Here is a 26,447-nt window from a genome sequence, read left to right on the forward strand (position 1 = left end):
AACGATTGGATCAAAGATCAGGGTCTCCTTCAATAACATTGGCCCAATGTGTCTTTCTGAGAAGAGGCAGAAAACCATCTCTCTCGTCTGTCTAAGCACACCACAGGCCTGGTATGGCTGTGCCTGCAAATGTGCCCCAGTGGGTGTCAAGGCAGAAGACTGGTCAAGCCTCAATTTACAGAGCACTTAGAGTTTCCACCTGCTTTCTGAACATTATCCCTGATTGAAACTTGCAGAACCAAGACCTGAACCAGTTACCTTGGCTTCTCCTGTGCGGCTGGGGCAGGTCTCAGACTTCAAGCCCGACTCTCCCCATGGCACCTCCCTTTGCCTTGCAGAGCAGCTCGATTGGACGTGGGTGGACTCTGGCTGGCTGCCAGGACCCACGCCACAGTGTCGATTGCCCTGCTCAGCAGGTCCTGGCTGCTTTTGCACCCCTTTTACCCACTGCCAACTGGCCTTAGCATGTGGGGGGCCTGAGGAGCAGCTCTTTGCTCATCTCAATCTGCGTTTCTCTATCTGATGAGATAAATGACCAGACAGTTGGCAGTTAGCACATCTAGATTTCAGTTTCTAAACTACCATCCACCAGCTGTGTATCTCTGGGAAACTCTTTGTGTCTCTCTCTTTTTTTCCTGTGGTAAAAGTGACAATATAAATATCTCCTTAGAGTTGTGATGATTAACTAAGTTAATGGAGGTGAGTTGCCAGCACAATAAGGTGTGAAAAATGTTTTTTCCTTTTCTCTTCTTTATCACCTGGCATTCTCCTCTTCTGACTGCTTCTGTTTCTTTTCTGTGTGCCCAAGGGAAAGGTGGTCCATAGCTATACAATTTTAGTTGCTTTCTTACATAATTCTATTCTCTTTTCTTCTTTGTACTGGGGATTGAACCCCGGGTTGCTTTACCACTGAGCTATAACCCCCAGTCCTTTTTATTTCTTATTTTGAGATGGGGTATCACTAAATTGTGGAGGCTGGCCTTGAACCTGCAATCCTCCTACCTCGGCCTCCTGAGTCACTGGGATTATAGGCCTGCAGCACCACACCCAAGCTTCTTAGGCAATTCTGAATAGTACAAACTTCACTACTATGGATTCCATTCAGCCTTGGGGGAAATCCAGTCAGGAACATCTCCTTGCATGGAAGAAGGAAGGACTTGCTGAGCTGGAGATTGTCAGCTGGGAAAGTTTAAGATAGTGCTGCAGGAATGACCCCAGATCACGGGAAAGTTTACTTCTCACCAACCTGAAGTCCACAGCAAGTCAAGTGGCTCTCTGAGGTGGCCGCTTCATCTGGTGACTCAGTGGCCCCTGCTGTTCCCATCTGTAGCTGCTACCACCTCAATCATGGCCTCCTCTCTCCCTGCCAAAGGGGAAGGCGAGACTTAGAGACCTGTGCAGATTCCTGCAGCCTCCACTAGGAGATGATGCCTCCCTCCTCTGCTCTCTATTGTTTTCACATATTAAAACATACTTGTCTCTTTGGGTTTTTATCAGTATTGAAAAGCAATAAAATGGAATTTCATTACACAGTTCGCCTGGTCTATTCGACACCTCCGCTCTCTATCCTGTTCCTTCCGGTTCTCCATAGAAGCAGACTGTTGCCTAGGGTTGACGATGCAGAGAAAAATCAGGTTTGAAGCCCAGCTCTCCGCCTGCTGGCTCTTTGGCCTTGGGCAGTTTATAAAGCGCTCTGAGACACCGACATATTCCGTTACAGAACTGTGCAGCAAGTTGTCTCAAGCCAGTGCTCAGACCTCGGGGACCTGCCCCGGTGTCCTGCTAGCTTCCTGCCAGGCCGTTTCAAACTTCGCTTTAGGGTTATTGCTTTTGAAAATGGTTCACCTTCACTGGTTATCAGGCCTTGTATTATTAAATGTAAACAAAATTAAAGAGCTTGCCCACAAACTCCAATCGAATTATTTTTAAAAATTCAGAGCAGGATATTAAAAAACATGATGAACAAGATGTCAAAATTTTAGGGTGGGGGGTCGTGCCTCAGTGGTAGAGCACTCACCTAGCATGTGTGAGGCACTGGTTTCGATTCTCAGCACCACATACAAAAAAATAAATAAAAAAGATATTGTGTCCATCTACAGCTAAAAGTATTTTTAAAAGTCAAAATTTTAAATAAATAAAGGCAAGTTCAATGTCACCCCAAATTTCTTTTCAAGTCCTTTCTCCAGTTCTTCCAAATCAATCCCTTCCTTCCTCCCTCCCTTCCCTTCCCTTCCCTTCCCTTCCCTTCCCTTCCCTCCCTCCCCCTCTCTCTCTCTCTTTCTTTCTTTCTTTTTTCTTTCTTTCCTTCTTTCTTTCTTCTTTCTTTCTCTCTCTCTCTCTCTCTCTCTCTTTCTTTCTTTCTTTCTTTCTTTCTTCCTCTTTTTTTTTAATACTGGGGATTGAACCCAAGTCTGCATCCCCATACCTTATTTTTAAATCTTTTTTTTATAGCACAACTTATATATTTAAAATGGACAAAAATTAGTATCATTTACAGTATCTTAAGATAAACTGCCTTTGAATGGAAGCTTCCTGTCCAGTACTCTGAGTCTACAACATGTATCTAGAAAATTTACTACGGTGGAAAATGAAGACTGCTTAAATCGAATGGGGGCTGTGGTTTTCTTTTTGATTAATTGCTGTAGCACTGTCCTTCCAGCGGCTGAGGGACTTTCACGTTTTCTTTAGACACCATTAGGCGCCGTAGCTCTTGCAGAACGACCTTGATGCTGTACGAACTCTGCCATTTTGCTAGCACTGATATGGCCCGTGGATCCACCACTGCATTAGAACTATTAACTCCATTCATATTAATTTTTGTTACAAATCTCACAAATGGGGGTGCTTCTGGGTATTTAGGTCCACATTCTATTTTAAGGCTGTATATTCGGTTTTCATAAATTGTCCGAGCCCGTGGTGGCTGCCATCTTGCGTCGCTGTCGCTCGAAGGCCGGCCCCTTCTTCTCCCCGCGCCCGACCCCGGGCGCTGGCGCGCAGGCGCACTGTTTTTAAATTTTGAGACATGGGGCTGGGGAGATAGCTCAGTCGGTAGAGTGCTTGCCTTGCAAGCACAAAGCCCTGGGTTCGATCCCCAGCACCGGGGAAAAAAAAAAAAAATTTTTTTTTTGAGACATGATTTCAGTAAATTTCTACAGCTGTTCTCCAACCTGGATCCTCCTGCTTCAGTCTCTCAAGTTGCTACAGGCACTTGCTACCTTGCCTGACTCAATTCTGACATTTCTTATAAAATTGAATTCTTTCAAGCCTGAGATATTAAACGTAAATACCCCTAGAATAAGTGTGAGTTACATCTTAAAATTTTCAAGTATAACTTCAAGATCAAGGCATGAAGGAACCGAAATCAATAAGAATTGGCAAAATAGGAGAAAGGCCTTGAAGAGAAATCTGGGATGAATCGGAGGTTACTTAGATTTAAGTTTTTGACGTTTTATTCCTTGTAGGTTTAGTATCAATTGTGATTTTTAAAAATATTTCATTAAGCTATTTTTTTTTTTTAAGTTTCTGAGGTATTTGGCAACCCCTTACATTTTGTCATGAACTGGTTGCACCCTAATCCTAGCCTGCCAAAAAGGCAAAACTTGGTGGTCCTGGTTTTGCGGGGTCTATAGGATAACCAAGGGAGGTAGCGTAGTGTGTGGGGTACACAGGTCTCGGATGTCCTGAGTTCTGGCTCTTTTTCTGCCTGTCATGGTTTGGATATGAGGCGTTCACCAAAAACTCCTGTGTTAATGCAGAAATATTCAGAGGTGAAGATTGGATTTTGAGAGCTGTAACCTAATCAGTTCATCCTAGTTTCAATGACTGGGTGGTGACCACAGACAGGCAGGTGTGGCTAGAGGGGATGGGTCACCCTGGAAGGGTGCACCTTCCCTGCGGACCCCTCTTCTCTCTGCTTCCTGACTTCACCATGAGCTAGCCGCCTTCCTCTGCTGGGCCCTTGATGTTCTGCCTCACCTCAGGCCCAGAGCAATGGAGTCAGCCATCTGGGGACTAAGACCTCTGAGACTTTTCCTCCTCTAAGTTGTTCTTGTCAGGTATTTTGGCCATAGTAATGCAAAAGCTAACACAGTGCCCCCATTACTAGGTGGGTGACTTGTGATAAATTGTGGATGGGAAGAAAGTAGAACTTTTCTGGTGTGGGTAAGAGTATAGACACTAGAATCTGGTTCCTTGGGTTCAACCCCTGCACAGTCACTTATTAATCTATTATTATTAGTCTGACTATTATTATTATTAGTGAGACCAGTTTTCCTGTTTGAGGGGACCAGAGGTGTTGACAATAATATCAACATCAGAGGATGAGCTGTGTGGACCCAACAAGATGAGACACTTGGGCTTATCACTAGGATCTGACTCACTGTGTATGCTCTGGGCAAATACTTGCTACTGTCCTTGTTGAACCCAGTTGTTTTAGGGATCAAATGTTTAAAAGTCCTTTGTAGGTTGCAGAATCCTCCTCTTAGCTGTTACCAGCCTGGCCTACAATAGAGTTTTTGGCTGCCTCTGCTGCTGCTGGCTGAGTTTTGGTGGAGCCCATTGATTTGCAGAGGACAGGCTGGAAGTCTGACAGATGTGACTAAGCAGAGGTGTATTCATCTCTATTTTTGGGGGGGGGGTACTGGGGATCAAACCCAGGGCCTTGTGCTTACAAGGCAAGCACTCTACCAACTGAGCTATCTCCCCAGCCCTGTATTCATCTCTATTGAAAGACAAGAAGGGAGTCAGTTCTCTAGCAAACCACCCCAAAGGTTCCAATGGCTCTTTCTCACATAGGCTTCCCCTCCTTGGGAGATAGCACTTTGTATAACTGAATCTTCGAAAGTTTACAGTCTCATGGGGAAAAGTACCCAGAATGGAATCATGTTAAATGAAGCTGCTTGGGAAAGTTTTGAAGATGGAGGACTCTCACTGATTAGAAAATGAAGCTGAACCGGGCATGGTACACGTCTGTAATCTTACCCACTCAGGCGGATCCTGAGTTTGAGGCCAGCCTGGCAATTTAACCAGACCCTGTTTCAAAATAAAATTTTAAAAAAGGACTGGGGATGTAGTTCGGTGGTAGAGTGCTTGCCTAGCATACATGAGGTCCTGGGTTCAATCCCTAGCACTGTAAAAAAAAAAAAAAAAAAAAAAAAAAAAAAGATAGTATCAACACATTATTTAGAAATGTAAGTGCCAGAGGAAATAGCTAGAAGATTTGCAAGTGGTTGTGAGATTGCTGCTATTTTTCATTATTAGCTTTAAAATTTTTGTTTTGATACTGGGGATTGAAAACCAGGGGTGCTTAAACACTGAGCCACATCCCCAGCGCTTTTTCATATTTTATTTTTTAGACCCAGGGTCTCACTGAGTTTCTTAGGGCCTCACTAAATTGCTGAGGCTGGCTTTGAACTCGCCATCCTTCTGCCTCAGCTCCCAAGCCACTGGGATTACAGGCCTGTGCCACTGCACCTGGCTCATTATTAACTTTGTAGTACTGTTTTAAACAAATGTGCCCTTTTGAAAAAAAAAATATATAATATCTCTCTATTGAGCTACCTCAAGTTCATGGACGGGACATGTACTCAATCTATCCAAAGTGAGTTAGGGGACAAGGGTTAAAGACATCTGGTCATCCTGCGGGGGATAGCTAGTAGCAGTGTCTCAGCAGAACATCTTTTTGGAAGTACAATGCAGTAACAGATATTTGTTGCTATTTCTCTTTTAAGGAGCTGGTATCCATTCTGCTTTGAAGAAGAGTGACTTTGTTTATAACAAAATGTAAGTTCGAAGTCAGTTCAGTGTGAACAACTTCTCTAGCAACAGAAAGGAGAAAGGCCCCTGTTCCCCCCTGCATCTTTTTTTTTTTTTTTTTTTAATTTTTAGTTGTCCATAGACCTTTAATTAATTAATTAGTTAGTATGCAGTGCTGAGAATCGAACCCAGGGCCTCACACATGGTAGGCAAATGCTCTGCCACTGAGCTACAACCCCAAACCCCCCCCCTTCATCTTTAAGGGAAAGCTGGATAACTGACAGGGATAATCTGGAAGGAACTCCTACCTGCTACAGGTGGGAGACTAGACCAGATGCCCTCCACATCCTGTCCAATGCTGAGAATTTTTTGGGGGGTGGATACTGGGGATTGAACTCAGGGGCACTCAACCACTGAGCTATATCTCCAGCCCTATTTTTGTAGAGACGGGGTTCACTGAGTTGCTTAGGACCTCACTTTGGCTGAGGCTGGCTTTGAACTTGTGATCCTCCTGCCTTGGCCTCTGGAGTCGCTGAGATTACAGGCATGTGCCGCAGCGCCCAGCTCAATGCTGAGATTTTAAGCTAGAAGAAGGTCTTAGGCTTTTGCTCATTATATAGTTGCATTCACTTCTTTTTTAAAGTCTACAGTATGAAAATCCACTGCCAGTTCAGTGCCTTCTTCTCGCCCACACTCTTCCCACAAGGTGCAGGACATTTGTCAGCTGTGATAAGAGAAAATTGGAAGCCACTAACTGGTGTATATATTTGTTTTATACTCTGTCATCATTACTGCGTGCTTTAAAAAAATGGAGAAAAAGTACCGATGTCAACCCTGAAAACCAGTAATAAATCTGCCTGATTTGGCATTACCGTGATTTGTGAAGTCTTTGATGTTCTGGAGATCCCTGCTACACAGGAAATGGCCCAGCTCTGAACTCCTAGAGGAAGTGTGAGAAATCTAATGCCAGTTTTTTAGTTAAGTTAAACATGTCTGAGCTGTTCTTATAATCTTGAAATACATGAATCAGTTCTAGTGAACAGCCAGATTAATTGCTGGGTGTGGAACCCATAGCCTGGCACCGGTTCCAAGCCGAGCCCCCGCTACACTCGCTGCATGACCTCAGGCAAGTTACTTCATCCCTCGATACTGGTTTCCTCATCTCTAAACTGGGCATGACACCTTGAGTAGTTATAATGCTTGCAGTGGAAGAAATATCCAACCAAACTGGCTTTAACAATAAGGAAGTTGATGGGCTCTTGTATCTGGGTGTCTACATACTCTGAGGTCATCAGGGTAGTTGGACCAGCCTCTCCATGATGTCCTTGAGGACCCAGTTTCTTTCTGACTCCAGGATTTCTGTCCACAGTATGCTGACTGTGGCCTCATTACAAACAGAACTTCCTTTCAGGGTCACAGGATGACAGAACAGCTGGAGGACTTCTGGTTCCTGCAGGCTCACCCCCTGTCATGGTGGGGTCTGCCCTGCCAGGAGGAGCCAGAGAGTAAGCCAATGCCAAGAGGAAGAGCCCAGGAGAGCAGACCTTTTAAAGCGCCCCTCCCAACCAGCGGAATCACTCTTCTTCCCCCAGGGTGGGCCCTGGGAGGTGCCGAGAAGGTAGGAACTTCTCCAGGGCCTCAGAGATGGAGAGCTAGCAGGATCGAGGGGACAGATTCACGTCATCAACATTCATCAGATGTATACTGTGGAGAGACAAAAAATGTTGATGGTCCACCCAGCCCTGAAGTGGCCAGCAGCTCAGTGGCACAGATCAGCCGTGCTCAGAAATGACTTGGATTCCGGATGGGGCCACGCGTTTCCAGCTGTGGGGCAGACCCTGTGCTGCTGGCTCTTGTTTTGTGTACAGTGATCACCGTTGGCTCCACTTGGTTTTTCCTGACCTCATTTTCCTGTTGTCCTGATTTACCTTCCTGTTGATTTAAAAATTTACCTTCTCTGCATGTGTCTCTGTGAGCCATCGTAAATCCTCTCTGGAACAAGATGTGAGTTCGAACGAACGTGTGTGTGTGGCTTTAGGTCTTTGGGGCGAGGTTGCCTGGGTTCAACGACCAGCTTTGTTATTTTCCACTGTGTGACAAAGGGCAATTCTATGCCTCAGTTTCTTGATGGGTAAATGGGCACAATAAGCATATGTACCTACCCTTAGTCCACTGCCCAGCACAGGCAGGTCCCACAAATGCTAGTCATGGCTCTGTTATTGCAGGTTCACCATGGTGCCTATCCCTACCCCCACGGTTCCCCGTCTATAGGGAGGTGAGGCAGGACTTCAGAAGGTGGCACATGGACAATACTTATTGTCAGGTCATTGATGGATCTTGGACTAGTCTGTCCAGAGAAGAAAAGCCAGTCTTGAGAGAATGACTGTAGGAACCCAAAGGGAAAGTACACCTGGGGTGTCTTTCCAAGGAGCGCATGCTGCCCTTGGGAACAGCTGAAGAGCAGTGGGGGCTTATGTGTGTGTGTGTGGAGGTAACATGACTGCAAAAGGGGGTTACTAAAAGAAGGACCTGGGAGTGGGGGAGTCAAAGGCCCTGAGGCATGCTCCACACAGCCTGGACAGGAGGCCTCCACATCAGGAGGCTGAGATGGGAACAGCCTACACCAGCTTTCTCCAGCTTCAGCTGCCTTGGTTGGAGAGGATGTGCCTATCACCCAAGGGCTGGGGCCTTTCCAAGTGTTAATTTAACCCGGGAAGAGGGAGAAGTCTCTTTAAACATGCAAAGTGCTTTGGAAGAAGAGCAAAACCAGACCTGAACAGTAATTCTGTTGCTAATTCTGTCTCAGGTATTATGTATAAGGAACATGAACAACTGAGAATGTTGTGAGTTTCTCAAAAGCCTAGAAATTCAATCAAGTCTCCCCCAGCCAGAGGAACCAGGCCCCTCTTGTTTGATGTGCAAATTATAATGAGGTTTTTCATTACACTGAAGAAAGAGCGTACAAGCTGCCGATGCGTGTCTAAGGGTGTCAAGTGAGAAGCCATTTGAACACACGCGTACACTTAAAGCTATTTCCAATGTCTTCCGGAAATAGAAACAACTATAAAAAAATCAGTTTCAGATCACAAAAAAAACCTTTTAAAAGCTCTACCTGGAATATTGGAAGCTTCCACCCCTTCTAGAGACGGCTAATTATGTAACTTCCTCCACTGTAAATCACAATGAACGAAGCTGAGTGGGTGAATCACACTCTTTTTACTGTAATGACAAGACATAAATTACCATAAAGACTTTCAATTCCCAAATTTCAAAGTGATGCAGTCTGATAGAACACGCTGGTCTATTTTCCCACCTGCTATTCACAAAACCCTGTCTTGGAAACCCTCAGGTTGGCGGTGCACATACAAATGAAAATCCAAGTCCCAACCCCTGACTCTAGGAGGCTCATGGGTCTTCTAATTTTCCTACAGACCTTGGAAATCCTAATTTTTTTTTTTTTAAGTGTAAAACCGCTTTCGCTGGGCCCCGAGGCACCGACAGGATGGGCAAGTGTCGCGGTCCTTGTACTGCCAGGAAGCTCTGTAGTCACCCAAGGGACCAGAAGTGCCATGATAAACAGTACAAGAAAGTGCATTTGGGCCCAGTCCTGAAGGCCAACCCTTTTGGTGGTGCTTCCCATGCAAAGGGAATTGTGCTGGAAAAAGTAGGGGTTGAAGCCAAACAGCCAAATTCTGCCATCAGGAAAGGTGTCAGGGTCCAGCAGATCAAGAATGGCAAGAAAAATCACAGCTTTTGTACCCAATGATGGTTGCCTGAACTTTATGGAGGAAAATGATGAAGTTCTGGTTGCTGGATTTGGTTGAAAAGGTCATGCTGTTGGTGACATTCCTGGAGTCCGCTTTAAGGTTGTCAAAGTAGCCAATGTCTCTTTTGGCCCTATACAAAGGCAAGAAGGAAAGACCAAGATCATAAATTTTGCTGATGAAAACAATAGTAATAAATTTTCGTATTCCAAAAAAAAAAGTGTAAAACCATCTGATTTTTAAATGTCAGAAACTAATCATCATTTCCATGAAAATATACAGGATCAATAAAACCTGCCTGGGGCTGTCTCCAGTGTGTGACCTTTGCCTGGAGAATTCTCTTGTATGTCTGCTCAGAATCCCAGGTACCTGTCACCATGCCCAAACCCAGCTCTGATCCCCTCTGATGCGAAGAGCCCCTGAGTGATCCTGCTGGTGTTTTAGGCCTTCACATTTCCACATGGGTTTTGGTTTTACTGACCCCTTTGGTCTTAGGCTTCCCCCTCTGTATTAGTTGCCTCCAGCTGCCTTAACAAAATGCCACAGATGGAGTGGCTTGGGGAATAGGAATTCACATCCCACAGTCTCACTGCAGGGCTTGAGTCAAGGTGCTGGCAGATTAGGTTGCTCTGAGTCCTCTGTCTCCTTAGCCTCCTCTGGCTGTCTCTCTGTGTGTCCTAATCTCTTCTCCTAAGGACACTAGCCAGGCTGGATCAGGGGCCCACCCCAGCAACTTCATTTAACTTAATTACTTCTTTGAAGACCCTATTTCCAAACAGTCAGACTCTTGAGTACTGCAGATGAGGCCTTTAACATATGTTTTGAGAGGACTATAATTGAGTCCCTAACTCACCCTACTTCAATTAACCCTGCTCCAGTTCCCCATTCTTCCCAAGGGGTGAGGACAGTGGGAATATGGACAGGAGGTCTTTCCTGTTGAATTTCCAGAGAAGAACGCTTCCAGGAGATCTGAGACCCACTCACTCTCTCAGGCAACTTGGATCACTGAACTGGTCTCTTCAGAACTGGCTCTGTGTGCAGGCCATATAGCCCATCTCGTAGAATGCCTGTCTCTCATGCTGGAGGCCCGGGTTTGAGTCCCTGGCACTCTGCCATTATGGAAATAACAAGCAGAACTGGCTCTGACCCTCAGATGTTGACACATGGCCTCTCTCACCTCCCCCACCTCCTCTGCAGGTCTGGAACATCCCGACAGAAGTCAAAAGGCTCCTGTTTTACAACTCTGGTGAGTAGTCTCTAAAGAGGGCCACCAACAGGCCTTTCCATTCTTGAAGGAGCACATCTCTTCTCTCCTGAGGTAGAACCTGTTTGCCCTCTTCTTGAGACTGGCTGGGTTGATTCTGGTGACTTGATTTCACCAATAGGAAGTGATGCTATGCCTGTCTAGCCCTCAGGATGCAGGCGACTTCTGCTTTTCCTGAGACTGCCACCTGCACAGAAGCCCGGGCTAGCCTCGTAGAGAAGAACAAAGATGTCCCAGCCACTAGTGATGGCAGGTGAAACCACAGAACAGGGAGGAGTAATTCACCGTTGTTTAAGCCGTGGAGTCTTGCGGGTGGTTTATTACGAGGCCATAGATAACTGAAACACTTCTTCCCAGCTACAGCCTTCTCCAATTCCTTCTATTCTTTATACCAACATTTTGATCACCATGCTCAGCTCAAGGTTAGGGAACCGACTAATGTTCTCTTTCAAAGAAGGCAGAGGTGAACTGAATTGCACAGCACAAGCCTCACGGGGAGTTTCTTACAGTTCATGTCTTCTCTTATCCTCCCGGCCTTCGTTCTTCCATGGTGTGATGTGAACACTGTGTAGTGAGGTTACTTTACATACAGAATGTAAATCACATGGGAAACGTTTGCTGTAACTGGACCCCGGATGTGCTGTGTCTTAGACTATTGTGGGGATAGGAAAACATTTTTTCATAGAGATGCTTGGGATAGAGGGCTTCCTAAGAAGTGCCATATACTTCTCTTATTCTCTAAATCATCATATTTATAATGGAATCAGCTGACCTTTTTGTATCACATTGAGATTGGAAGGTTTTTTGTTTGTTTGTTTGTTTGCTTTTTAAAGCAAAACAAGATGCACAGAGAAACTGAATAACTCTCTCGAAAGTAGATGTTACATTCTTTTTTTGTTTGTTTGTTTTTGGTACTTGGGTTGGAACCCAGGGGTGCTTATCCACTGAACCACATCCCCAGCCCATTTAATTTTTAATTTTCAGACAGGGTCTCGCTAAGTTGCTGAGGCTGGCCTTGAACTTGGGATCCTCCTGCCTCAGCCTCCTGAGCGAGACTGTTGCATTCTTGACGTCAATGTCGAATGGAGTCTTGGTGGTGGAGTAGCCCGTATGCAGAAGGAACATCCTGCACCACCTTGGTAGCCAGTGTCATTGGACCCCATTGATCTTCACTCTGTGTCTGGAATATGGATTCGCAAGGAGAGACCTGAGTTCATGCCTTGGCTTTCCTGTTCCCTGTGTGATGCTGGTGAAATCAGTGGATGTGGGGAAGGCCCAGCTTCCTCCCCAAGTGAGGCTACTGATGTTCTTACTGTGAGGATGACAGCTACCACTGCTGCCACTTCCTCCTCCACGGGATCGAGGTAAGAGGAAATTTAGAAAAGAAACATGAAACCCTATGAGCTGAAACGTCCAGAAGTGGCACTGTTACTATTAAATGTCCTTTTGCCTGTGTCGTTTCACCACATAACATACCTTATTCAACACAGCAGCCAGGCAATCCAGGGATCGTTGAAAACTTGGGCTTTAGTTGATCTCTACTACTTACTAACTCAGAACCCTAAAAAAAAAAGTCATTTAATCTTCCTGAGTCTACTTTTCTCAAAGGTTACAATTGCTGCATTCTTTTTTTTTTTTTTTCTTTTCTTCTTTTTTCAGTGCTGGGGATTGAACTTAAGGGTACTCTACCACTGAGCTACATCCCTAACCTTATTTTAAAAAATACTTGGAGATGGGGTCTCCCTAAGTCACTGACCTTAAACTTATGATTCTCCGGACTCGGCCTCCCAAGTAGTCAATCTGAGCATTCCTGGGTTTGTAGAACACTATCTAAATATGTTATAGGATGCTATTCAGCTTTAGGAGACTCTTGCCCGGTCACCTGTGGCTGAGAGGGCCATCACCGTGGAAATGACAAAATTATCAAAACTATTTTCAATAAATTATAGTTGCATCTACATGCATACTTTTTTCATAGAAGTTTAAAAAATGGAAGTTCTGTAAATGAAAATGCAGAATACACTGTTAGAATTATACCTTTCTTTAAAAATTAATTCACAACTTATCAGATTCAGGTGCTACTATGTCAGTGGAACAAGTATCCACAGATTACTAAATATTATGGTTTTATTATCCTCAAAGACATATTTCCTAAATATCATTAGTTTTTTTTTTTTTTTTTTTTTTAACAGAACTGACATAACCGTTTTTAGGCAGAAAATTGTCTTTTCCACTTTCAAATGTTACATTAGAGTGCCTTTAAATTTCATACTGCATTTGAACTGAACTTCCAGTTGTTGCTGATGTGAGAGAATGTCTTAATTCAGCTCTTTGTCTGGGGCCCTGTGTCTGGGGAAAGAAAGTGCATTCTTTGGAGAATAGAGGACTTGCTGAGACAGAGCTGAGTTATGAATAATTTGTGCTATCCAGAAACAGTACTTGATGTGAAAATACCACTTTAAAAACATCATTTGTTGTTTGGCTACCATTTCCCATTTCATACAAAAATTGGAAACTAGAATAGCAAGTCTTGTCCTCTGGGGACTTAAGTTCTTATTTGCTTGATGTCCCCTTCCAACTTGGAAATGCAGCATGTTGCATATTTGTGATATGAAATGGAAGCGAGCTGCTGGCTTTCTGTTTGATGCTGGAGGGTGGAGAGGAGGAAATATGTGACATCATTTGAAATTTTAAGAGGCAACCTGAGTTTGCATTAAGCGACTGCTGTTTTTAGGTGACATCCAGGAGTCATGAGACATAGTTCCCCATCCTCTCAGCCCTTAATGACATTCTCGGCTTTCAGTCCTCCCTGACAGAGTGGTTAAGGGTTTATCAATCCCATGGAATATTATTAGGATATAAAAACAAGACGTGGGACAGGACTTCCTGAATAATGAGGTAAGACGCTCCCTCCACAGATTCTTCTCTCCAGCAAAACAATAACTTAACTGGTGAAAATGATTTTAAAAAAGCAATAAAGTCCCTGGAAATTATTCAAAGGGTAAACAGGAAATGGAGAAAAAGTCATTCGAGAATATCTATGAAACCTTAATGAGAAGAGTGAGAGTCTGTGGCTTGGGAGGCACATCTGCCCTCACCGCCAACCCCCTCCCCCCTCCCCCTCCCTCCCTCTCCCCCGCCACCCACCCAGCTGGCAGGAAGAATCTCCCTCTTGCCCCCACTTGCTTATAGGGTGGAAGCTGTACTCCAGGTAAAGCAGGTTAAGAACACCGGGCCCACTACCCCGACCCTCACCCACTAGCCTAGTCCATGCTGCAAAAGATCAGCTGCCTTCACTCTCAGGACACACGTTACAGAAGGGACGTTCATTCCTTTGCAGCATGGATCTCCGGGTCCAGCTCCTCACCGAGGTGCAGGGTTCTGCCCAGGCAGAAAGGCAGGACCACAGCCCAGTAGTTCTGCCTGCAGGACTGACTTTGCTTGAAACAGAGAGTGGAGAAATTCCTGGCTAAGAGTGCTGACAAAACAATGCAGATCTTAGTGGACAGTCGTTAAGAGGAGGCTGGTAGGTCGCTCTGATAGAATAGCAGCGCAGCCAGAAGTGTAATAGAGAGAAACAGGAAGGAGCCAGCCAAGGAGAACGCCCTGGGGTCACAATCATCTTGGGATCTGACGGACATGCTGTGCACAGGGACTAAGCTACACCCATATTCCAGGAAGGGAGGACTCTGAGCAGACCCCCAAAGCAAGCCTCAAACAGACCCTGAAACCTAGGGAAGCCACGCTGGCACAGGGAGCTTAAACACAACCTCTGACCAAATACTCAATGAAAAGCAAGTTATTCTGACCCAAGGGCAGCTCCTAGGATGCTAGGCTTTAAAATAATATTGGTTTCCCCTGGCTGCCTAGAAGACTGCATGTCCAAACCTGCACCCTCCCAGGGAGCCAGCAGAGTGGAGCACGGCAGAACTCTAAGATACTAGAATGTGGGACAAAGAAAAAGCAACCCCCAACTGTGCTAACAACCTCCAAGCCACACACACATACAACAGTGAAGCATAAACATCTAAGTGGCCGTGAGGGTTTAAGAACAACCTTTGACCACAAAGTGCCTCACGTCCGCTGGAAGCGATTCCTAGCCGAGGTGGCCAAGCTAAAAGGGAGTAACAAGGAGAGAATTCTGAGGTCAGATGTCAGAGGTTGCACACTGCAGGGGAACAGACTTCACAGGATGATTTTAGTAAAGTCTCTAAACAAATAAACTGCAGCAAACAACAACAGAAGCAGCCACCCCCAGGGTTAATGTCATTATCCACCGTTGCTACAAAATATTATCTAAAATATTCAGTTTCTAACAAAAAAATTGCAAGGCTTGCAAAAAAAATAAAAACAAACGAAACCCGTACAGAAGGTAGGAAAAAAAAAAAAAAAAAAAAAAAAAAAAAAAAAAAAAAAAAAAAAAAAAAAAAAAAACCACAAGGAATAGAAACTGCTTTTGAAGCTGCCCAGATAAAGGACCTAGCAAATAGGCACTTCAAAAGAGCTATTATACATATGTTCAAAGAACTAAGGAGAACTGTGCTCAAAGAACCAAAGGAAGGTGTGATGACAATGTCTCATCAAAAGAAAACGTCAGTAAAGAAATAGAAACTATTGGGCTGGGGATATAGCTCAGTTGGTAGAGTGCTTGCCTTGCAAGCATAAGGCCCTGGGTTCAAACCCCAGCACCGCAAAAAAAAAAAAAAAAAAAAAAAAATAGAAACTATCAAAAAAGAACCAAATAGAAATTCTGGACTTAGAAAATACAAACAGATGTGAAAAATTCTGAGGGGTTCAATAGTAAATGCAAGTAGCTAGAGAAATCAAAAGGAAATCAGAAGATACTTTGAGATGAATGAAATGAAGACACAGCATACCGAAACTTATAGAAAGCCACCAAAGTGGTGCTATGAGGGAATTTTACAGTTGTCAATACCTATATTAAGAAAGAAGAAAGAGTCGGAATCAATAACCTAAACTTCTACCTTCAGACACAGGAAAAAGAAGAGCAAACTAGGTCAAACACAAACAGAAAAAGAATAAAGAGTGGGAATTAGCAAAATAAAGACTAGAAAAATAATAGAGAAAAATCCATGAAACTAAAAGCTGAAAAGATTAACAAAACTCATAAAGCTTTAGCAAGATTGACCCAGAAAAAAAAATTGAAGACTCAAAATGCTAGTATCAGAAACAAAAGAGAGGACATTAATACTGACCTTACAGAAGTAGAGAGGGTTGTAAATTGCATGCCAAAGCAATTGCGTGCCAAAAAAGAAATTATATATAAATACATATACACACATTAATATATAATATAAAATACATATTATATATATATATAATATAATTTAGCTGAAATGGACAAATTCCTCAGAAGACATAAACTACTGAAACTGATTAAAGAAGAGATAGAAAATCTGAATAGATCTATATCAAGGTCAAAGTGGTAATTTCAAAACTTCCCCAAAAGGAAAACCCAAGTCCAGTTGTCTTCACTGATGAATTCTATCAGAGATTCCCAGAAGAAATAATATCAATTCTTCCAAACAATAGAAGGGGAAACACTTTTCAACTCATTCCCTGAGTATTGTCCTGATATCAAAATTGAACAAAGATATCACAAGAAAAGAAACTAAAGACCAATGTCCTTTATGATTATAAACACCAAGATTATCAACAAAATACTAATAAACTGAAACAGTAACATATGAAGAGGAGCCAGGCATGGTGGAACACACCTGTAATCCCAGCGACTCCAGAGAGTGAGGCAGGAGGATCAGAAGTTCAAGGCTAGTCTCAGTAATTTAGTGAGGCCCTAAGCAACTTAGTAAAACCCTATCTCAAAACCAAAAATAATAAAGGAATGGGGATGTGGCTCAGTGGTTAATCACCCCTGGGTTCAATTCCCAGTACTGCCCCAAACAAACCAACCGAAAACTAAACATACGAAAAGGAGCAGACGCCATTAACAAATGGGATTTATACCAGGAATACATGGTAAGTTGATAGCCAGAAATCAATTAATAGAGTGCACACTAGGTTTTTTTATTTTTAATTTTTTTTATTTTTATAGACTGCATTTTGATTCATTGTACACAAATGAATCTTTTCATTTCTATGGTTGTGCACGATGTAGATTCATACCATTTGTGTAATCATACTGGGGAGAGAATCGTTTCCACACACACTTCAGATAAAGCATTAGTCTCCAAAATTTATAAAGAACTTACAAAACTTTACACCAAAAATACAAAGAACCCAATCAATAAGTGGGCTAAGGAAGTGGGCAGACACTTTACAGAAGAAGATATATAGGTGATTAATAAATATATGAAATAGTGTACACTATTAATAGAAGAAAGCAGAAAGAATTAATCTCTATTTACAGATGATGTGATCTCATATATAGAGCCCACCAAAAAAAATTTACAAGTTCATCAAGTTTACAGGATATAAGATGAATGTACAAAAGGCAATCTTATTTCTGTGCACTAAAAATGAACATTCCCAAAAAAGGAAATTAAGGGGAAATTTTCATTATAATAGCATCAAAATTAATAAAATAGCACAATTTGTACACTGAAAACTCTTAAAACATTGTACATAGAAATTTTAAAAGATCCAAATGAATACATCAGAATGGTCTAAATTACAACTTAGAAAATTCGATACTATTAAGATGCCAATATTCCCCAATTGATTTACAGATTTAACTCAATCTTTAAAAAAAAAAAAAAAAAACCCTGCTGGTTTGTTGCAAAATTTGATAAGCTGATCCTAAAATTCATATGGAAGCTGGGCATGTGGTGCATACCTGTAATCCCAGTGGCTTGGGAGGCTGATTGCAAGTTCAAAGCCAGCTTCAGCAATTTAGCAAGGCCCTAAGCATTTTAGTGAGACCCTGTGTCAAAATAAAACAAAAGGACTGGGACTGTGGTTCAGTGGTTAAGTACCCCTGGGTTCAATCCCTGGTACCCAAAAGAAAACAAAACCAAAGAACACCTGAACTAAACGAAAATTCCTAGGGAAATGCAGGGGACCCAGAATTGACAAAACGATCTTTGAAAAGATGATTTAAGTTGGAGGATTCACATTTCAATTTCACATTTCTTGATTTCAAAACTTACTATGAATACACAGTAAACAACGCAGTGTGGTACGAATATAAAATAATCATATAGATTAACAGAATAAATTGAGAATCCAGAAATAAGATTCTGCATTTATCAAATGACTTTCCACAAGGGTGCCAGGTGTAACATGATGGGCATTTGCATCTTTTTTCTGTTACCAACAGCACAATACCACAGACTGGGCAAGTCTTAGCAAAAAGATTTATTTTGGCTCACAATTCTGGAGGGTCACTGCACCTGGTGAGTCCTTCTTGCTGACAGAGTCCCAGGGAGGTTAGGGTAAGAACAGGAAGCACGTTGTGTGTGTTCCCTGGCCCCATCCTGGGGCTCCACCCTGATGACTTGATCTAATCCTCTTCACCTCCCAAAGGCCCCATCTCTAGAGGACATTCTTTAATTAAGTTTCCACCTTATTAATGCCTCATGATGGGGATTTAATGTAAACACATGAAACTGTGGAGGATCACACTCAAACCATAACCAAGCCTCTTCTGGTCTCCAAGGCGCATGTCCTTCTCACAACACATCATCCATCTCCAATAATCACTAAACCTTAATTTGTTCTCGGATTAATTCAAAAATCCAAAGTCTCATCTGAGACTCAAGGCAAACTCCTTGCAGTTGTGAACCTGTAAAATCAAAATAAGTAATCTCCTTCCAATACACAGTGGTGGGACAGGCACAAGGCAATATCCCCATTTCCAAGGGGAGGCCTAGCCAAAGTGTATGTAGAAAGGTGTAGTCAGCCCAGAGCAGACCAAAACCCAGCAGGGCAGGCACTGAATGCTAAAGCTCCAGTCCAGCATCTTGCACACATGGAGTGGTCCTGCCCCTGTGACTTTGCCGGTTATAAGCCACATGGTGACTTTCTTGGACTGCCCACTGATTTCCACACCTTTCCAAAGCTAGTTGGCAGGCTGCCATCTACTGTGCCTTTGTGGGGTCCCCGCTGACCCCACTCCTACAGCTGCAACACCCCACTGGGGCTTTTCTGCAGGATTCTAACTCTTTGTCAAACTTCCGCCTGGCCTCCCAGTTTTTCCTTTGAAATCTCTGTGGCAGCTACCACAACCCCATACTCTGCATTCTGTGCACATGCAGAATCAGCAACGTGTGGAGGCCAAAGTCTGCCACTGGCACAAGATACACCTGGGCCTCTTTGAACCATGGTTGCGGTGGCCACCACGCACTTTGCTGAAAAGTCAGAACCCTGAGGCAACTTTGGTCCCCTAGCTTAATCATACCATTGAGAAAAGAAGACTCATTTTCCAACAAATGGTGCAGGCACACCTGAGCGTATTGATACAAAAGAACACACTTTGGATTCACTACTGTGCACCATATATACAAATTCACTCAAATGGAGTGCGGACCTCAATGCAAGAGCTAAAACTATAAAACTCTTAGAAGAAAACAGGTAGTTTTGTGACCTTGGGCTAGGTAATGATTTCTTAGATTTGACACCAAAAGTGTCAGCAACAAAAGAAAAATAGAGGTCACTGTGGTGAAAAAGCTGGCTAAAGCAATCAGGTCCCTCCCTTCCACACAGACCTTGGGTTCGTGTATGTTTTCCGCTGGGTGGGATCAGAGGGTGATTTCTCCTTTACGTGTACATGCACTAAATAAACCTAGTTAAAAAAAAGAAAGAAAGAAAAACAGATAAATGGGACCACACAAACCTCAAGAACTTTTATGCAGGGAGGGACATTATCAAGAAAGTGAAATGGGGGCTGGGGAGATAGCTCAGTTGGTAGAGTGCTTGCCTCACAAGCACTAAGGCCCTGAGTTCAATCCCCAGCACTGCAAAAAAAAAAAAAAAAAAAAAAAGAAAGTAAAATGATAAAACTAGAGAATGGGTGAAAATACTTGCAAGTCATAGATCTGAAAAAAGACTTGTTTCCAGAATATATAAAGAACTCTTGCCACTCACTAATTACAAAACAATTTCAAAATGTGCCAAGTATTTGAGTCAATGTTTTTCCAAGTATGATAAATAAATGACCAATGAGCCCACGAAAACATGCTGAATATCATGAAACTTGAGTGAAAGACAAATGGAAACCATAACGAGGTGCCACTTCAGGGCTGGGGAAGTGGCTCAGTGGTAGAGTGCTTGCCTGGCATGCATGAGGCTCTGGGATCGATTCCCAGCAGTGCAAAAAAAAAAAAAAATCACTTCATCCCACCACAATACAGTCAATAACAAGTGCTGGTGAGCATATGGAGAAATTGGGAACAGGCACTATGGAAAAGAGTTTGGCAGTGTCTCCAAAACTTAAAGGTAGAATTACCATTAAACGCATCAAGTCCACTTATAAACATATACCCAAGAGAACTGAAAATAGATGTCTGTACTGGGTGTGGTGGCACAAACCTCTAATCCCAATTACTCCGGAGGCTAAGGCAGGAAGATTGCAAGTTTGAAGTCAGGCTTAGCAATTTAGCAAGACCTTGCCTCAGAATTAAAAATAATTATAATAAAAAGGTCTGGGGATGTAGCTCAGCGGTAGAGTACCCCTGGGTTCAATCCCCAGTACCAAAGAAAGAAAAATACACAGAAAAATACACATCTGCTTATAAACTTGTATGTGAACACCTATAGCAGCATTAATCAGAATAAGCAAGAACTGAAACATTCATCAACTGATGAATGGATAAGTAAATGTGCTGTATTTGAACAATGAAATGCTATTTGGCAATAAAAGTGAGTAAAGCAGAAGTACTTGTACATTTTCAACCCAGATGAACCTTGAAAACATTACACTAAGTAAAAGAAGCCAGTCACAGAAGGTTATGTACTTTATAAGTCCTTTGTTTTAGTCAGCTTTTTCACTGCTGTGACTAAAGGACCCAACCAGAACAATTGTAGAGGAGGAAAAGTTTATTTGAGGGCTCATGGTTTTAAGGTCTCAGTCCACAGACAGCTGGCTCCATTCCTCAGGGCTCAAGGTGAGACAGAACACCAGGGTGGAAGAGTGTGGCAGAGGGAAGCAGTTCATAGGATGATCAGTAAGCAGAGAGAGGTCCCCACTCACTAGACACAAATATGTACCCCAAAGCCAGGCCCCATCTGCCTTCAGTTACCACTCAATTAATCCCTATCAGGGGATTGATTCCCCGATTGGGTTAAGGCTCTCACAACCCAATCATTTTTCCTCTGAACCTTCTTGCATTGTTTCACACGTGAGCTTTTAGGGGACACCTCACATCCAAACCATAACACCCCTCTGTATGAAATGCCCAGAAAAGGCAAATCAGTACAGGCAGAAAGATTTGTGGGTTCTAGGACTGGGGTAGGAATGGGCATGTCTGCTAAAGAATACTGGTTGTTTTCTTTGGTTAATGGCACAAAAATATTCTGAAAGTAGATTGTAGTGATGTGTGCAAAATTCTGCAAATACACTTACAAAACTGGGTTTTATACATAGAATAAGTGGATTGCATGGTAAGTTAATTATATCTCAATAAAGCTGTTTTAAAAAATCAGTATGTTTTCTTGATGAAGGAAGAAAAACTAATTGTTAATCTTCCAAGTAATTTAAAAATATTCCTGTTCCTTACTCAGAAAACATTCACACTAACATAAAAACAGTATCTATGGTTCCAGAATAATCCTTGCAGGGGAAAGATGACTACCATGATTTTCCAGATACATAAGATTGAAAACCAGTGGGAACAGGTGGCATGAATTTAGTCCCACTGACTGCTACCAGACAGACTGCAAAAAGGGTTTCTGGAAAACAATAAATTAGAAAAAATACCTTATTTGTCTTAAAAATAACACAATTACCAGGAAGCCGTGGGTTTATATTTGGAGAGATCATTTTACATTACCAGCTCTTGCTATGAAATGAAATCTCTTTCAACTAAAAATTCTGGCAGATTTTTCTTTTTCCTCATGGGGATTTTAAAATTTTATTCACATGCTTTTTAAAGACAGAGAAACTTCTTTGTAAACATGATCTGTTTCTCATACTTTCCAGTGGCTGATTATATCCACATTTTTAAGCAGATGGTGGTCGAGGATACTAACGAAAAGAAAACACATTTTAATTTCCTTTATTAAATCGAGGTAGGAAGATAATCTGAGGATGATTAAATTAGAGAAGTTAAATAACTTGTTCCTTAGGAAAATGATGGTCAGAACCACAAAGCTATTTATGTAGTAACGATGGAAGGCAAGTGGCCACAGGAAATCAGGGAAAGGCTTTTTTTTTTTCAGTAACAAAGGAAGCAATGATGTCGCGAGACAGAGTTAACCTCTGTCTCACTCTGTGGTCAGCTCCAGATGAGACAGCATTGCTGCGCAACCCTGGGTTCATGAGCCAGCGTCTGCGCCTGCGCGGACACACACACACACACACACACACACACACACACACACACACACACGACTGCAGACCTGAGCTGCAACTGCTGATCTTCAACGTGGCACACTTAACACCTTCTCAGGTTACAAGTGATGACAACATTAAGGGTTCCCTCCATTTACCATTATGGGCTCCGCAGAATGCCACCTGAGCACTAAAAGCCACCTGCCGTCCTCTTTCAGAGAGCAAAGGTGCCTCGACCTTCCTCAGGAGACTTCTGCACTCTATTACATTTTCTTGCTTGGTTCTGGGAAGTGGATATTTCCTATCGGACAAGGTGAATAAGGCTTTTGAACTTAAAGGATATTGCCTTTATTTCTTCGAGGTCTGAATTGCATCTGCTTCTGCCCTGGAATATTAAACTAGCCAGACAATAGTTCTGTCTATACATATGTAGGAATAATACAGCACCTCCTGACCTTGGTCAAATCCGCTCGGAGGCACTGGAGTTTATTGATGAAACTGCAGATAAAGCTGGTGCCTGTGAACCTGAGGCCCTGGCTGACCTGCAGATTGTGGGTTAACAAGATGGTAAAGCAGGAAATGGTCTGATACATCGGAGAGAAAAACACACCAGAAGTTTGGAAAATGAGACTTGGTTAGATTTTGAAGACTGTTTGTATATTCAGTGTTAAAAGGGCCGATAATATTTGAACATGTAAAGAGAAAAGTATGGTACTAGTTGTACAATTGTTGAAAAATATAAGGTCTCAATCTAGAGCAGTTCACATTATTAGGGGGGTAGAACAGCGATCTCTCCTAGAGAACCACCACGGTGCATATGGTGTGTCTTATCACCTGGCACCAGAATTCCTCCCAGGAACAGAATACTATTTGTTTTGGGGAAAGGACATGAAAAACCACTTTGGAGTTGAAGGTGGGACCTTCAACTTGAGGGCTGGGTGCTGGCAGGGGCATCAAAGAGTCAGAATTAAACTGCTCTGTATGGGAAACTGGAGGGAGGAAATGGGAGGGGCTGTGGAAAGAGGGGGTCTGTTAGAAGCGCACCCAGCAGCAAGGTGTAGAAAATGGGCTCATTGTACAGTTAGGAACTTATTTTTCTCTGCGAGCAAGTATTCCAGAGGAAGTTCTTTGGGGGGCAGCGGTGTGGCCATGGAGGTAGCCCTTACATGTAACTGACTGAGGGCTCCAGTTGTGGCTCTTCAACATCTGTTGCAGTATTTGTGCTGAAGCCATGTTTCTTGGCAGCGCCCAGCCAATGGCTCAGGGCAGCAGGAAGACCCAGGCAGATCTCCTGGGTAGGCCTAGGGTCCTCCAAGACTCCCCAGTGACTATGCTAAACTTTCCCAAGACCATAGCTCTGTCTAAGATGTTTCTCCTCAACCTTGTCTCCATTTTCATCAGTTGCAGTCAGATTTGATCATCATCTGATAGCTCTCTCAGCCTTCTTCAGCTCACCCCCCTTTTCTTTTTATTAGGCATATTCCCTAAGAAAATGCACTTTTAATCCCACCTAAGCATCCACTTCTTGAAGGACTTTAACACAATTGGTAATGCTCAGATTTCTTTGGGCTTTCCCCCATGGTTGCAAAGTGGTAGCCAGAGCTCCTGCCATTCCATTCACATTCAAGAATAGAAGGAGTGATTGAAAAAAAGGGCTGTACCTAACCCTTTTATCGGGAAAGTAAAAGTTTTCCCTGTACATACTCATATCCTAACATCCAATGAAGTCTACTGAAATAGCCTTTCTTGGACATCTTAACTGTAAATAAAGCATTGAAGAAATAGGTCAGTGCCTATCAAGAGTTATTTTGGAGAACTCTTTATGCACTAAAGAAACTGCCTGCAAAACAGAATTGTTAGTCATAATTCAACATCTCATGTATTCATTTATTCATTATTATCAGCAGTATGCAAGCCCTTCACCAGATTTCGTGTAATTTTGGGAATATTCAGTGTTGTTTTAAAACGAGATGTTTTGAACAGTCAAATTCCAAAAGATTTCCCTAACACTAATGACACTAACAAGGCGTTTACCATAGAATCGTTAGGTCAGAGAACCAAGGAAATGTCAAAGCAGCTATGTGGCTCAACGACTCCTGGAAAAGAGAAATCTCTGCATTTAATTTTGTAACTTTTAGTTAGATCTTTCATCATTTAGCATAAAAGATCCAGAAAACCATCAAAAAACCATTTGACCTGTATAAAATGCTTTCCAGAAGAAGTCTTTAAAAATGCTAAGATCACAGATGATTAAAATGTGTCCTTTCTAAGGAATTTGTAAATGGTTGAATTTATCCTTCCAATATACCAGCTAGTGTAGGTTTTTAAAAATTGTGGTTAGGAAAAATATAATTTTGGGTTCCACAATATTTATTGAGAAATATTCAGTGTGCCAGGTACTGGACCAAGATTTCACTGAATCTCAAAGACAAGGTCTCTGCGCCAAGGAAACTCACTTTTCAGCGGCAGTAAGATACTAGTGAGGTTGTAACTGAAGCCACCAGAGCATATGGTGGAGGTCGTGAAGGAAAGGAGTTGGCACTGTAGGAGAGCTACTTAAATACTTTGGTCAAGAATGGCATTTCCCAGAAAGTGACGTTTAATCTGAAAGAAAGAACAGGTGGGGAAAGAGCCCCTGGTGTGCTCTAGGAAGGAGAGCAAGCCCCGGGCTGGCTGGGAAAGGAGAGAGTTGGGTTGTGACACCATGGGATTTGCTGTGTTGAGGAGGTGGACTGTAGAGGACTCAGAGAAAAGCAGGAAGCCACCCGGGGGCGGATGGCAGTGGACCTCGAGAGGAGGCAATGAACTTGCTCCTTCCAAGATGTAAAATGTTGCCAAGGGCTTTCCCTCACCATCTTCTCTGTAAAATGAATGAATGTGGACCTCACCCTAGCCTTGGTAGACTAAGCATGCTCTGAAGGAGGACTGAGCTTCCCCTTACCTAGTCTCTCCACTCCTGTCTTCTAGAGAAGTGGTTCTCATTAGCCAATCATAAAACCAATGTATTGGGGTAAGACTAGCATTGAGAAATAAAAAACAATAACATTGATTGAAAAAGCATATAACTGAATAGACTAGAAAGTCTCAAAGAATACTATGATTATTAAAAGTATATACATAATGTCCCCAAAAATCTGAGTTTGGTTTTAGATGTATTCTCAAAAACACAATTTAAAAAAATATTTAATTTGAACTTATTTTTATTGAATTGTAATATGTGTACTTATTTATTGGGTACAGTATGATAATTCAATGCACAAATACAATGTATAATGATCACATCAGGGTAATTAGTAATTCATTTTCTCAAATATTATCATTTCTATGTGTTGGATCCCTCTAACAATTCTCTAGTTATTTTGAAACACAAATAGTTTGTTGTAGGCTACAGTTAATAGCCTGCTACAGAGCATTAAAACAGATTCCTCCTTAAAAAAAAAAAAAAAAAAAAAAAAAAAAAATTTTGCTAAGGGCAAATGCTAGTCCTCTGGCTCCTGCCATTGCAATGAGTGATAAGCCGTTCTTTGTCTCTGACCCAGGAGTCTTGTATCTTCTGTCGGAATTTAAAAAAAGAAAAACAAACCTGAAAATCTCTGGCGACTAACTTGCAAGTAGGGTAAAACCTCAGACCCTCCACATTCTTGATGCTTAACCTGTTCCAACCATCATCTGAACTGTCCCTTCGCCCTCCCCTGTCTCCACACATCTTCTCAACACCTCCCAGTTCTTGAGTCCTTCCCACCTAAGTTCCATCACTACCCGTCTAGTTGGTCAGTCCTGAATCCTGACTCATTGTTCACCTCCACCCACGGATCCAGTCCCTCAGCAAGTCTAACTGGCTCTTCCTCCCAGAACAAGAGGCAAACCCACCCCCACAAGTGCTGGCCAAGCCTTTGTAGTTCCTTCTGACTTTCTTTTGACCAAGGGAAGTCATGTGGCCCAGCCTAAGGCCAAAGGGCAGGGAAATAGACTGGTTCTTCAGTGAGAAAACAAAACAAAACCAAAAGCCCCTGTAAAATCCTCTAGCGAAAGGTATGGGTACTGGGAAGAGTGGCTGGTTGTGTCTCTTAGATCTTCCACAAGCACCAAAGTGAATTTTTTTCCTAAGGAGAGATCTATTCTTCAAAATAGTCCACAGACACTAACATACCATCTACTCGGACTTCAGAAGGGCAACTGGCCCACAGAGTCCTCACCA

At 42.7% G+C, this 26,447-nt stretch overlaps 1 protein-coding gene and 1 pseudogene across 1 annotated transcript; one reads left to right on the forward strand and one right to left on the reverse strand.

Moving 5' to 3' along the window:
* Positions 1-2,508: 2,508 nt before the first annotated feature.
* On the reverse strand, positions 2,509-5,570 carry LOC124968266 (ubiquitin-conjugating enzyme E2 variant 1-like). Its single transcript, XM_047530542.1, has 2 exons — positions 5,560-5,570; positions 2,509-3,002 (listed from the first exon to the last, which is right to left on the reverse strand). Exons 1-2 carry the CDS (start codon positions 5,568-5,570, stop codon positions 2,633-2,635), a joined length of 381 nt encoding a protein of 126 aa, XP_047386498.1. The 3' UTR covers positions 2,509-2,632.
* A 3,686-nt stretch (positions 5,571-9,256) lies between these two features.
* On the forward strand, positions 9,257-9,687 carry LOC124969477 (40S ribosomal protein S23-like; annotated as a pseudogene).
* The last annotated feature ends 16,760 nt before the right edge of the window (positions 9,688-26,447 follow it).

This window comes from Sciurus carolinensis, chromosome 17 (genome assembly GCF_902686445.1).
Source record: "Sciurus carolinensis chromosome 17, mSciCar1.2, whole genome shotgun sequence".
Classification (NCBI taxonomy): Eukaryota; Metazoa; Chordata; class Mammalia; order Rodentia; family Sciuridae; genus Sciurus; species Sciurus carolinensis.